At 39.8% G+C, this 12,510-nt stretch overlaps 2 protein-coding genes across 11 annotated transcripts in view; one reads left to right on the top strand and one right to left on the bottom strand.

Moving 5' to 3' along the window:
* Window positions 1–12,441, top strand: part of WDSUB1 (WD repeat, sterile alpha motif and U-box domain containing 1) — a 27,967-nt gene extending 15,526 nt beyond the window's left edge. For both annotated transcript variants that reach the window (XM_081943263.1, XM_081943264.1), the window contains exons 11-12: window positions 8,607–8,830; window positions 12,303–12,441. In XM_081943263.1, coding sequence (XP_081799389.1) covers window positions 8,607–8,785 — 179 coding nt within the window. In that variant the 3' untranslated portion in view covers window positions 8,786–8,830; window positions 12,303–12,441. The remainder of the gene's footprint in view (window positions 1–8,606; window positions 8,831–12,302) is intronic.
* The window catches only part of TANC1 (tetratricopeptide repeat, ankyrin repeat and coiled-coil containing 1), a 175,983-nt gene continuing 173,397 nt past the window's right edge, over window positions 9,925–12,510 (bottom strand). For all 9 annotated transcript variants that reach the window (XM_081943176.1, XM_081943178.1, XM_081943181.1 and 6 more), the window contains one exon: window positions 9,925–12,510. In XM_081943176.1, the coding sequence (XP_081799302.1) occupies window positions 11,145–12,510 (1,366 nt within the window). In that variant the 3' untranslated portion in view covers window positions 9,925–11,144.

Raw genomic sequence — 12,510 nt, 5'->3', positions numbered from 1 at the left:
CAAGTTCTGTCTATTCTTTTTCTATCAAAGGTGCACGAAAAACATTTTTAGTTTTAATTATGACCATGTTGATTACATTCCCAGAAACCAATAGAAACGAACCATAGTATAATCATGATACAGTGAAAGTCTGTTAGACAATTTGATATACTATATTACATATGATGGATAGGTGGCTTTTCTATGTTCACATTTGATATGTGTATAATTGGCTGCCCAATACTGCATAATGTTCACATTTGTCATTTCCAAGATGCATGAAGGAGATAAAGAACATCTCATTAGTTCTGAAGCAAAATTGTGTGAAGCCAGAAGCTGGAGCTTTTCTCATACCTGATTATTAACACAGTTTTTGGATTTAAAAATACTGTTTGTTCTTTTAAAATGTTGAATTACAGCTAGTCCTCATCTTACGACCACAATTGAGCCCAAAATTTATGTTGGTAAGTGAGAAATTTGTTAAGTGAGTTTTGCCCTATTTTACGACTTTTTTGCCACATTTGTTAAGTGAATCACTGCAGTTGTTTAGTAACACAGTTGTTAAATGAATCTGGTTTCCCCATTGACTTTGCTTGTCAGAAGGTTGCAAAACATGACCTCAGGAAACTGCATTGTCATAAATGTGAGTCAATCGTCAAGTATCCAAATGTAAATCATGTGACCATGGGAATGCTGTAATGGTTGTGTGAAAAATGGTCATAACTCACTGTTTTCAGAGCCATTGTAACTTTGAATGGTTGCTAAGCGAACTGTTGTAAATCGAGGACTACCTGTAGTTTAAATTGACTGTTTTGAAAGTTAAGGGATGGGTTTAATGTTCTCAAATGGATTCCAGTGCCTTTTAATCCCTTATCTGGCCAGCATAATTCTGAGCCTCAGAGACCAATCTGTTTGTGATGTTGTTGAAAATTTCCTGGTTTTAGGTGGTTTTTTTGCAAGTTTGTGGAGGAGGTTGTACCACAATTCATGGCAGGGACAGCAAAAAGTTTCCCTTGAATGTTGGCCCTTTTAGTCTGGCATGTGGACCTTGGTTCTCAAATTTATAAACATTCTTTAAAAAGTTTTTTTCAGAAAGCCTGGACACTTAGTTTTCACATTTGAGTATGTCCTCAAGCCTACGATTTTAAAGACATTTGGATGCATGTTACTGCTTCATTGAAAATTAAGTCTTTCCTTCCTTCCTCCCTCCCTCCTTCCTTCTTTTCTTCTTTTCCTTTTTTTCTTTTCTCCCACCCATCTCAGTCAGTGTCTCTGGGTGGCTTACAATTCAAACAAATATACTATAATCAAAATATTAAAGCATTTTAAAATAATAAAACCAATAGGAACAATAATCATAGAATACACACATACTTCAGACAATAATGTCACATATAATCTATGGACATATGATTGTCAGTTAACACTGATAGGTTTGAATAATGGGAGGCGATTCCTTTAATCATGTAAACGATCTGTCAACCTAGCTTCTCTAAAGCAGCATCCCTCTGGCAAAGGTTTATGGAATGGCTATCATTCTGTTCAATTCTCCATTATGTATAAAGTTTGTAAAAACAGAAGAGCTCACGAGAACATGGGAACATAGACATTTTGTAAGGGAGCTTGCAAGTTACAAAGGTGATCTGAAGTAGAGGAGGGGCATTTGGCTGATTTTGTGGATTCTTGGCCCGGGGGTAGATTTGCTTGTTTGCTGAGTACATAGTCTGAACTTACAGATGTAGCTGACTCAGTAATCAAGTGACGGCTAGTGGCTGGAACTGCATTTGTCAGCAAGCGGTTACCCCTCAGGCATCATTCCTAGGAAGAGATCAGGCAACAAGGAGTTTGTGACTAGAGCCAGCCAGCAAGCCAACAACAGCGGCCAAGGAATTTAGCTGGGCAGGAACAAGGCAAACTGAGATCTTACAGGGAAAATGAGGAATTTCAGTGATTATCTTCCAGGAATGCACTGTTTATACTAGAGTGGTATCTTAATTGTACCTATTGCAGATGGAAACTTTTCTTCTTAATTAAGGATTAGGTAAAAGAAATGGAGGACATCTTCTTTTAAGACTCATCAGGGTGGCTCAGAGCTTTTCATGAAACAGCTGATTTCCAAGGAGGGGAAGGCACAGAATGTTTGGGACCAGGATAGATAGGAAGGGGGCCACGAAGAGGAATGCTGGAGTGAGCACTTGGTGTTATCTAGCAAAAAACAGTGGACAAACCAGGAATAGGTTTGTCCTCTGGAAACAGCAGCCAATTTGAACATGTGGACATGAAAAGCAAGCCAGCATTCCTGAGATAATTCAGTTACCCCAGGCTTTCCAAAATAATAGAAAAGACTCTCAACTCTGCATGGATCAACAAAACCAAAGCTTTTCACTGAGAAACAGAAGAATACTGTTGGTGTTGATGAAAGAATCACCCTTGCAAGGGTCAGATGCAGATGTGTGTGGACCAGGCAAGTTATTGTGAGAAGAGTGATGTCTTCTTGGTGCTCGTATTTAGGACTTCACAGAAACATTCCTGTCGCTCATGTATTCATTCTGGTCACTGGCCATGCCTTCTTATGCATATGGGAACAAATCGAGAAAAGAACAAAAGTGATGCTATTGGGAGTGCTTAATATCAGATAACCAGTTTACTTGCCAAAATGATAATGGCGGTTTTCAATTATCCTAATTTTTACTTGGAATTTTGCTCTGCCCAAAGTCAGAGGTTTAACAAATCTCTGTCCTCTGTTGCTGACAACATCATTTCTCTGACGGTGGAAAATCCTAAGACGATCTGCTGTACTGAACTTGCTTGCCATTTACACATTGTAATGCATATACCTGGAAAAATGTATCGAGTTTGAAATTAGGTTGCATTGCCTCCCATAAGTACACATTTTGATTGTTAGTAGCAGTATACATAGAGTGGAATTAAATTTTGCTTCATCACAGAATGAAGCCTCAGACATTTAACCAGACCATTCTAGGAGGATTAATGATCTGAACAAAGCAAAATCCTGATCATTGAAATTGATTCACTTTTTGGCCCAGACAAATACACTGAACTGTTAAAGGAGCTAAGACTTTGTTTCTCTCATCGTTCTCTTCCTCTTGTTGCACTGCACCTACTCAATGGGCCTGCCGTACCTCTCCAGCACCATGAGCTTTCTCCCCTATTTCTGTTGCTTAAAAAATAATAATTTCTATCAGTACTTGATATCAAAACAGGATGCTTCATAATTCCCCAGGATATTTGAATAAGCTAATAAGGATTTAATAAGGATTTAATTTTAGAAATGTGAGAATGATTAATGAATTCTCAGTTTTACAAGTTAAGAATTGCTTTTTTACCTATTTTATTTTACCCACTGCAGCCTTTGATACCATGCCAGGCTTTATTCTCAAAGCCCCTATGAATTTCAGTAATTAGTTTTGGAGGAATAAAGAAGCCAGAATGGGTTGGGAAGTTAAGTTATTTTTGCTGAAGTAGGAATTAGGAAGCTGTGAACTTCCATATTGGTATCTTCCCATCCTATTAGATCCAGCAGGTGAGGTAGGCTCCAGATCCTGTCTGCAGGTGTGCCATCTGGCTGGATTAAAAAGACTGCTATGGTGCCCACTCTCTGGAATACCATCTCCCAGAGATCAAACTCACCCTAAAATTTCTGGCTTTTCACAGGACCTTAATGATCTGGTTTTGCCATCAAGCTAGGAGTCCTGATAATATAGGATGAGCCCAGTTCCTGGTTGTATCGATTGTGGGATGCAGCGAAAGTCTTCTGTTATTTTATGCTATTTAAAATGTTGGTTATTGATTTTATTCTGCTTTTAATTTGTTGGCTGCCCAAAGTCATGTTTATTGATGGACTGTACCAGTAGAGGCTAAACCAATTTCATTGTATATACATGATGTACAATGACAATACAAGCTTTTGAATTATTGGATGGGTGGCCATATGAAGTTATACCAAAGAAATATTCCTGAAAAATAACTATTATAGCTATGCACGATGGAAATGGAGACCCCACATTTGAAAGCCCACATTCTTTTTTTTTTTTTAATAAAAATTTTATTGGTTTTTCAACATTTATAGGGAAAAGGGTAAATGGACAGGTACACAAATTTTGGCAGTTGCAAAGTGTGGTAGGCGCCCCTCCCTCCATACTCATAGTATACATTTATATATAATGCATTGGTATATAATTGGTTACAATCAGCATGTTAGTTCTATTACTATTTTCAATCAGATTAGACATTACAGTATAAAATCCAGATATAATTCCATTATCACTTTCGGTCAGTTTATAATAATATGATTTTCTTGTTTATTTTTGTGATCTGAGTTTTCTTGCTATTGCCCCTTCTCCCTCCACTGGCAGAGCTCTGGCCCCTCTCATGTCCTGTGTGTCCGTTGTAGTGTCTCGTTTTTTTTCTAGGTGTGGTTTGTTTTTTTCCATTAAGGCCTGCGCCTCTATGGGTGAATTGATTCTGATTCTTGTCTCCTCCCAGAATATCAGCATACCTTCAGGCATCAACCATCTAAACCACACCCCTTTCTGGTATAATTTATTCGCTAATTGCGAATAATTCTTCCTTTTTTCTCTAATCTTCTTAGGGATCTGCTTCAGAATGGTTATCTCCCTATCATGGTATGTCAATGCTTGCCCCCTTTGTACACCCAGAATTTCATCTCTTGTGCTTTTTCTAAGAAATTTAATGTGAACCTCCCTGGGTACATTGTGTGTTCTAGCATAGGCTGAGTTCACTCTATAAACCAGGTCTATATCCCACCCCATCTGTTGTTTTTCTTTGTGTGTGTAGTCAGCCAAGATGTTTGTCATGATGTCCCTTATGTTTTCCCCATCTTCTTCTATAACATTTTGAAATCTAAGGTAATAGGACATTCTCTCAAATTCTATTTTCATCTGTTGGGTGTCAAGATCTTTGTTCCCTTTCTGCACAGCTTCTACCCCCCCCCTCACCTCCTCCACCCCCCCTTCCACAAGATTCAGTCTTTGTGAGTTCTTATATATTTGGGCTTGATTTTCTTTAATTTCATCTTTCATTTCCCTTAGCTGTTTCTTGATTTCCTCCTGGCCCTGTAAAATTTGTTGAAGCATTTGTTGAAAGTCCATCTCTGTAGTCTTAGGTTGCATCAGTTCTGTTATCTTTGACTGTGTGGCTGGACTGGATGTTGCAGATGTTGGAGCAGAAGTGGCAAAGCCAGGTTTTCCAGGAGGTGGTCTTTTGGGTGGCATCATTTATAACATTAGAAGTTCAGTCCATATATAAGATAGACAGTTAAAAAAGAAGGGTAGCAAGGTGAGTTTCGGGAGCAGAAGAACCAGGCAGAAGAGAGTCTCTCTAATAAGTCTGGCAATAGATAGAAAATTTCCCCTAGAAAGTTTAAAAAATACCAATCCACAAGAGATTCCTCTGGGAGACACGGAGACAAAGACCGGAAGCCTGAATTTTAAAGGTGGAGTCAGGTTTCACAGTTCATAAAGACAACGGAAGTGTGCCATCTTGCCCTGCCAGTTTTGGGCACAGAGGCATAACAAAGTTTTAAAAGTTCCAAAAATCCTCAAATCATCAGTAATATGTAGAATTAAATTGAAGAGAAAATCATTTTAGCCTGGGTGAGGCTTCATTTGTTGGCTCTCCCCCCTCCTCCTTCCCCGAGGGCTGAGAGCAGAATTGTTCCTCGCCGCTTGTCCAAGGGGGGGGGGAAACCCCTCCCTCCAGCCGCGCCTCCAAAATGCTCCGAAAGTTAAGATTTTAAAAAGCTGAGTAATTCTTCCGTGCAGAGTAGGGAATGAAAAGAGAAGCAACCTCACCGCACTGCAGCTGCTTCCTTCTATTGTTACATTCTCCAGTCAGCTTGTAGCGAGGCGCGAGGCGCGGAAACGCGAAGCGCCCTCCGAGTTTGCTCCCCGGTGCCTTGGGCGCGCGCGAGACCTCCCGCCAGCCGCCGCCGCTGCAGGAGTCCTCCGCGATGCCGCCCCTCCGGCAGGACCCCTCTGCGGGGAGTCCTGTGCCCCCCAAGGAGTGGGGAAGCCCACCGGGGAGCCGGAGCGGGCAAGGAGCTGCCCGTCGCCGTCGGCCGCCGGAACCGGAACCAAAAGCCCACATTCTTGATGCCTGCATTAAAGAAAGCCATATCTGAATGCAGCATATTATTTTTTCATTCTTATTTCAAAAGGAAGGTGAGGGAAAGTAGATTACAGATTTCTAAATTCTTTGGAAAGTCTATGTGGCAACATCCACTACAAAAATTGGCAGTACATTTATACATTATTTCTTTTTCTTAGCAGAACCGAATATCGCCTGGTAAATGCATTTATCTCCTAATCACGTCACAACTTTGTGCTTCTGTTTTATACATGAAAAGCTTAGGACACAAGGGATTCTCTGTAGCAGTTTTGATTATTCTTTGACAGCTTTGTGATGAGTTTTTGGAAATTAATTTTAAACTCAGGATTAAAGTAACAGACTCCGCATACTGAGAATTCTGGCTTACTTATAGCAAACCAGGAGAGAGTGAGATGTGTTTATCCATCAGTACAAAATGTTTAGTGACATTTGTTTATTCCGTTATTTTAATTTCATGGAAATCAGATTTCCAGATGAGAAAATATTCATATTGTCTGATGAATGACTATAAGGTATGAGGTTCAGATATATTTCATTTAATTTTTGCGCTATCTTAAAACTTGAAGACTTAAAACTTAAAACTCGCTATCTTGAGATAGATATTGCTATATTTAACTACTACACCTATTATTTAAATACTATACATTTATATTTCTCCCTCCCCCACCTCTCTCTCACACACACACACACTGCGAGAGAAAGAGAGACTCAGTTTATTTCTATCTAGCTTGTTGAAGAGATGTGTATATATTCAAATGATCACTGCCTTTTTGCTACAAAAAGTTCTGTAGTCACATTATAAAGAAAAATGTTCAAAGTTAATAGTGCTTAAAAAGAACAGCAATATAAAAAAGTAAAAAAATATATAAAAATTACCGGTATAGTATGCATACTTTAAAAATTCTCTGAACAAAATTATAAATACTAATTTATTTGCTCATTATCTGAGTATACAAAACTGCTTCATACAAATTATTTGTACGCCAACCTTCTAAAGTTTACATAGTGGCTTTCTAAAGCGTTGTTCCCCAACCTTTCTGAGTTGGCAGCCTGGCGTGGGGGGCGGGAGATGTTTTTGTACCAGTGGGGCTGCGAGTGCCAGCACCTGTTCATGCGAGTGGGGCTCTGAGCAGCTGCACCTGGCTCATGCAAGTGGGGCTGTGTCAGTGCCCACCGTTTGCACAAGTGGGGCTATGTGCATGTGCCACCTGCCACTGGCGCAGCTCACTTCCGAATGGGCTGCAGCCTGGTAGTGGGCCGCAGCCCAGGAATTGGAGACCAGAGGTGGGTTGCTCTCGGTTAGGCCCGGATCGGGTGAACTGGTAGTAGTGCCGGCGGGAGGCTCCACCCACCCACCAGGACGCTTCTGCGCATGCACAAAAGCGTTGCGCACGTGAGCTTGCGCATGCACATGAGCAAATCAGTAGTAAAAAAATAGAAACCCACCACTGTTGGGGACCCCTGTTGTAAAGCTTTAAACAAAAAGAAATTGAGCCATTTCTATTTCTAAAACCTACGTTCTGCCCCACAAGTGGTTGTAGCCATGTAAAACTGAATGATGTTTAAAATACATGGAAAATATTTTATTTGCAAGTTCCTTCAGTATTCCATATGTTTATATCCTTATTTGGCAATATTGCGAATGGATTTTTATCAAATCTTGTGCAATCTCAATTTTTTTGTCAAAATTGCATTTGTTTTTATTTTGGGGCAAAAGGCTTTGCCTACAATCATAAAAATGTCGTTCTGGTTTATAAAAATTGTAGCCTTTAATGAAGCTGTCATCTGTAAGTATAATACACAGGACTTAATTTTGAGGGAGCTGGGAAAAGACATGCTTTCCCTGTTTATGTACTACAGGTGAAGATAATTTCAGTATGTGAAGATACAGTTCAGAGACTGCAAAACAAGCATTGAAATGGCCAAAAAAGGCCTTCTCACATAGCGTAGTTCTCTGCAATAGTGGCCCTCCACATATTGAGCCAGCATACCTGATCCCAGCTTGGTATAGATGTATGTATTATGGCAGTGCAAAGCTATTTGGATCAGTTCGCCATGCTGGGGCCTTTCAAAAGCTCTGCATGGCTGCTTCAGGAGCCGCCTCACAGCGTCTGAATATGAATGACTAGTCAGACAGCACTTCCAGTCTGAATTGCTGCCAAAGCAGCAGGAGCCTTCAGTGTGGCTGTGAAAGACATGACACTTTGTCACTTCAAGCACTGGTGCTGAATGATTTTGTGTAACATTAAAATGTATTTAATGAAAATTTCTACATTGTATTAATCTTTTACATCTGTACATTAATAGAGTCTTATTGTGGATGAAGTTACAAAGTTCATACTGATTTCTTCTAGAAATCATTTGTGTCTATTGATACAAAGTTGGTCCATTTCCTATCTGAATAGGCTGGATAGCTTGCTTTAAGGTATGATTTATAGAGCACGACTGTTTTCAGAAATGCTGGTTTCTTTCTTTAGATGGCTACTCCTATGAGAAAGAAGCAATAGAAAATTGGATAATTAAAAAACGGCGTTCTAGTCCAATGACGAATCTCTTTCTTCAGAGACTTGTACTCACTCCAAACCGAACCCTAAAGATGGCTATTAATCGATGGTTGGAAACTCATCCGGAATATAATGAAAAGCAAGCGCCTTAAAGACTTTCATCTTCTTTTTCAAAATTAGAGGAAATGAATCTAAAGGTATGCAAAACATTTCAATGGTGAACTGCATCCTGTTGATACGGTACACTTTTTTTTTTTTACCACGGGGTAATCGATAACATTAGCTCAAGTACTTTGATCCTTGACAAATGTCAGCTATTGAGTGTTACAAATAATTTAAGTGTCCGTTACTGAATGAAATCCTGGTTGCGGTGATAATTATATTAAAATGGATTCCTATGACATAGGACTTGGTTTTGATCATGGGATACAAAGTATGTTTTATTAATTTCAAGAGAGTATATAGCTTGATTTGGATATCAGAGCTTCCCCAAAACTCCTGGGCCCAGCCCATAGTAGACCAGAAGTACAGAATTGAGGCCAGAGAGAAATACATGCTTTTCTGTCCTTGTCCTGGATCTCTGAGTACATGTACTTATGTTCCTGTTTATTCCAAAGAATGTAGGAGCACCGTGGCCCTGACAGAGAGCAATAGGTGCTTGATCCTTGGGATCAAAAGACTTGCTTGTCTTTCCCAGCCTTTACCTTTGTGAGATGGGTCTGGTGTCATGTTTTGTTGAGCCCAGAAAGAGCTAGCACAAGGAGCAAGGACCTGACGTTAGTTTTCCAGTTCTGTGTTGGCATGACCCAGTGCTGCTAGATTTTGCATGACCTGGTAAGTGTTAACGGCAGAATTACTACTGCTTGCTACCAGCTCTGAAACCATGTTCCTTTTATTAGCTGTTACAGTCTTCAGAGGACTATGATCCAGAATGAAGTGAAAATCTACCCAGACCATGGCATAGTTTAATTAAAAGGGTATCTCATGATCAATTATAACTTTGTACAATTGCAGTACACTCCTATTTCAGTGCCTTTCCAGATGTGCAGCCTAGATAGAAAGTTGGCAATTCAAGTTTTGGCATGGAATAGTTGTCAACTCAATGGAAACCAGCAGTTGAGTTGATCTATAAATATTAAACACTCACCTGGGTTCCAACAACTTTTGGAAGAGAGAAGTAATCCATGCAGGTTGTTCATATATTTTACATTTGAAATGGGTCCTAATTAAGCTTGCATTAGTGATGACTTCTCAACGTTGTGCTATAAAACTACATTATTGAACCATAAACTATATTAATAATCTTTTATTTAATAAGAGAAAAATACAGTAGCTGTGCAAAAAATAGATCTACAGAACAAGAGAATAAGATTGTACAAATACCAAGATAAACAATAAATAAGCTACAGAATAGATTAAGTCATTCCAAAACAGACTTTTTAATGCTTTTTTAAAAAAAAATGTGTGAAGTTGTTATAATGTAACATATATTCTGTACATATGGAAATAATTTGTTAAAGGGGCTACAGAATTTTCCAGCTTATACAACCAGCCTTTATTACTTATAGGAACATCCTTACAAATGTGCCTCTTCAAGAACAATTTGTAATTTAAATAGATATTTCCTACTGCATATTGAGGAAAGTATCAATGGCCTTTATGTAAGCTTCTCCCTCAGATAGACTTTAGATGTTCTATAAAAAATACTCTATGACCTGTATTTCTCTCTGTTTTTCTGATATAACACCTCAAAAGATGTTTAGATAAACTATGTAAAGTGCTGATTGTATGTTGTCAACTTGTCATATGACTCAGTGCAATAACAAAGATGTTGAATAAAATGCATGCAATTTTTTTCTTCTTGCCTTGCAATAATGATAGACAGCCTCGATTGCATGGAATAAAATATCACTGCTGAAATATTTGTAGAGATGATATAAGTTATATTTTGCCAGGTTTATAAAAGTTGGAGAATAACAGTCAATCTTCCTTCTAAGAAAATACTCATTGACAAAAGTAAAGGTTTTGTGGGTTCCGTCCTCTGGAACCAATTAATCAAATTTAAACGATAAACAATATACATGACCAAACAAAGTGAGTTTTACAACACAATCCTATAGTCTGAGAAGTAAATCATACTTATGTTCATTGAGACTTAAGTCCCCGGTGACTGTATATACCACTGCAGCTTCAGGACTGCAGATTTGTAAAATAATTTTTTAAGAAGAAAAATTAGTTTGCTATACTGCCACAGACCGCGTAAATCCAGACTTGCAAGGTTTGGCATAAATGATGGAACTTTTCAACTGTGTTAACAAACACTTTAAGAACATATTTAAAAAAAAACCCAATAAGGATAGCTGGGTTAATGTTCATATTGCAGCTATACGATCACATTTTTGTGATACACTCCCTAAAATATGATTAATAGCAGTAACCTATATGCCACTATTGCCATAAGTTTTACAACCAAAAGCCATGGTTCATCCCTGTGATTAATTTCCAACAGAATCATACGTTAGATTCTACAAAAGATCGCTTTGGTTTTGTAGAAGTGATGTGACTTGAATGAATGTCTTTGCTTAGCTGAGAATGCTGTTTGGATAGAGCTTCCTGATATAAATGAGCCACTGGCTTACCTATCCTGTGATCTTGAGGGCCGGCAGATGCTTGGTGCTTTAGTTGCTCCAGTTCTTTAGACTGAGTTCCATTTTGGAGATTGTCTCCTATTATTAGAGAAGAGGAAGAGAAAGATGAACCCTGATTTGCAGAGTTGCTTGCTGCCATTTTGGAAGAAAACTCACAGCTTGCAGATAAAGTTGTGCCAGAGCTCTTCAGGACCCCTTCTGGAGCCTGGCTGTGCCAACTGCGATTTGCGGGGTTCATCTGCTGCTGTTGGAAGCGTACAGTTTTATCCATGATGCCCATGAACGGAATACTGCGGGACCGGGGTTCGGCTGCTCCACTCTGACCAAGCCCAGCTTTGTTCTCCTTGAGTCGAGTGTCGAGGTTTTGTCCCGCCATGCACTCAGAAAAGCTGCTGCTAGAAGACAAGCTGCTTGTTGAGCTGGAAGGTGCCATGTTGACAGAAAATAAACTGGTACTACTTTGCTGCCTTAATTCACCAATTCCTTGACTTAACGATGGAGGAGGATGCACAGCCAGCTTCTCGTGTGTTTTGGACTTACTCATGAAAGAAGATCCTTTGTCACAATGCTGCAAGTAGGGAACCTGGCCAGCTGCTAATCTTTCATTGAAAAGTGCACAGCTACTGCCTGCTGATACCGTGTGTGCCCCATCTAAATGCAGTGCTTTATTGTTTGGAGTCATATGGTGTCTGGAAGCCACAGGGCTGGGAGGAAGATACTGGAGGTGCTGAATCTTTGTGCCAGACTGGCTAGAACTAAGTCTTGCTCCAGCCTGGGCCGAATTCAGGTGCTGATTGGTTTTTACTATCTGAGCTTGTTTCGTGGGCTGCACAGACAAGCCAGGCTCTTGCATATATGCATTGCTGGCTCTGTTTGGAGGAGATACAGGCCTATATTTCTGCTGGGTACTTTCCTGAGGGTTTCTGCTACAAGATAAAGAAGCCTGGGGAAGTGGCAATCTTGGCCTAGCTGGACCAGGTTCCTGTTCACATAAAAATTCCTCCTCTTTTATCTCTTCCAGGCTGAAGTGATCCTGCACAAGTACTTCACCCTCATAGTCAGAGTCATTGCTCGGCTGCATCGCCTGAAAATATTGCTGCTTTTGTTGCTGCGTCCTCTGGAGCTGTTTGCACTCCTCTTCAACTCGAGCCAGCAGTCTCTTGATTTCCTGGTTTCCAGGGCACAACTTTATCGCGTCCCGCAGATCTGTGAGAGCTGCCTGAAATTGC

The sequence above is a fragment of the Natrix helvetica genome (assembly GCF_964273705.1).
Source record: "Natrix helvetica genome assembly, chromosome: 1".
Lineage (NCBI taxonomy): Eukaryota > Metazoa > Chordata > Lepidosauria > Squamata > Natricidae > Natrix > Natrix helvetica.
The sequence above is the reverse complement of the archived record's forward strand: the minus strand, read 5'-3'. Positions and strand labels throughout refer to the sequence as shown.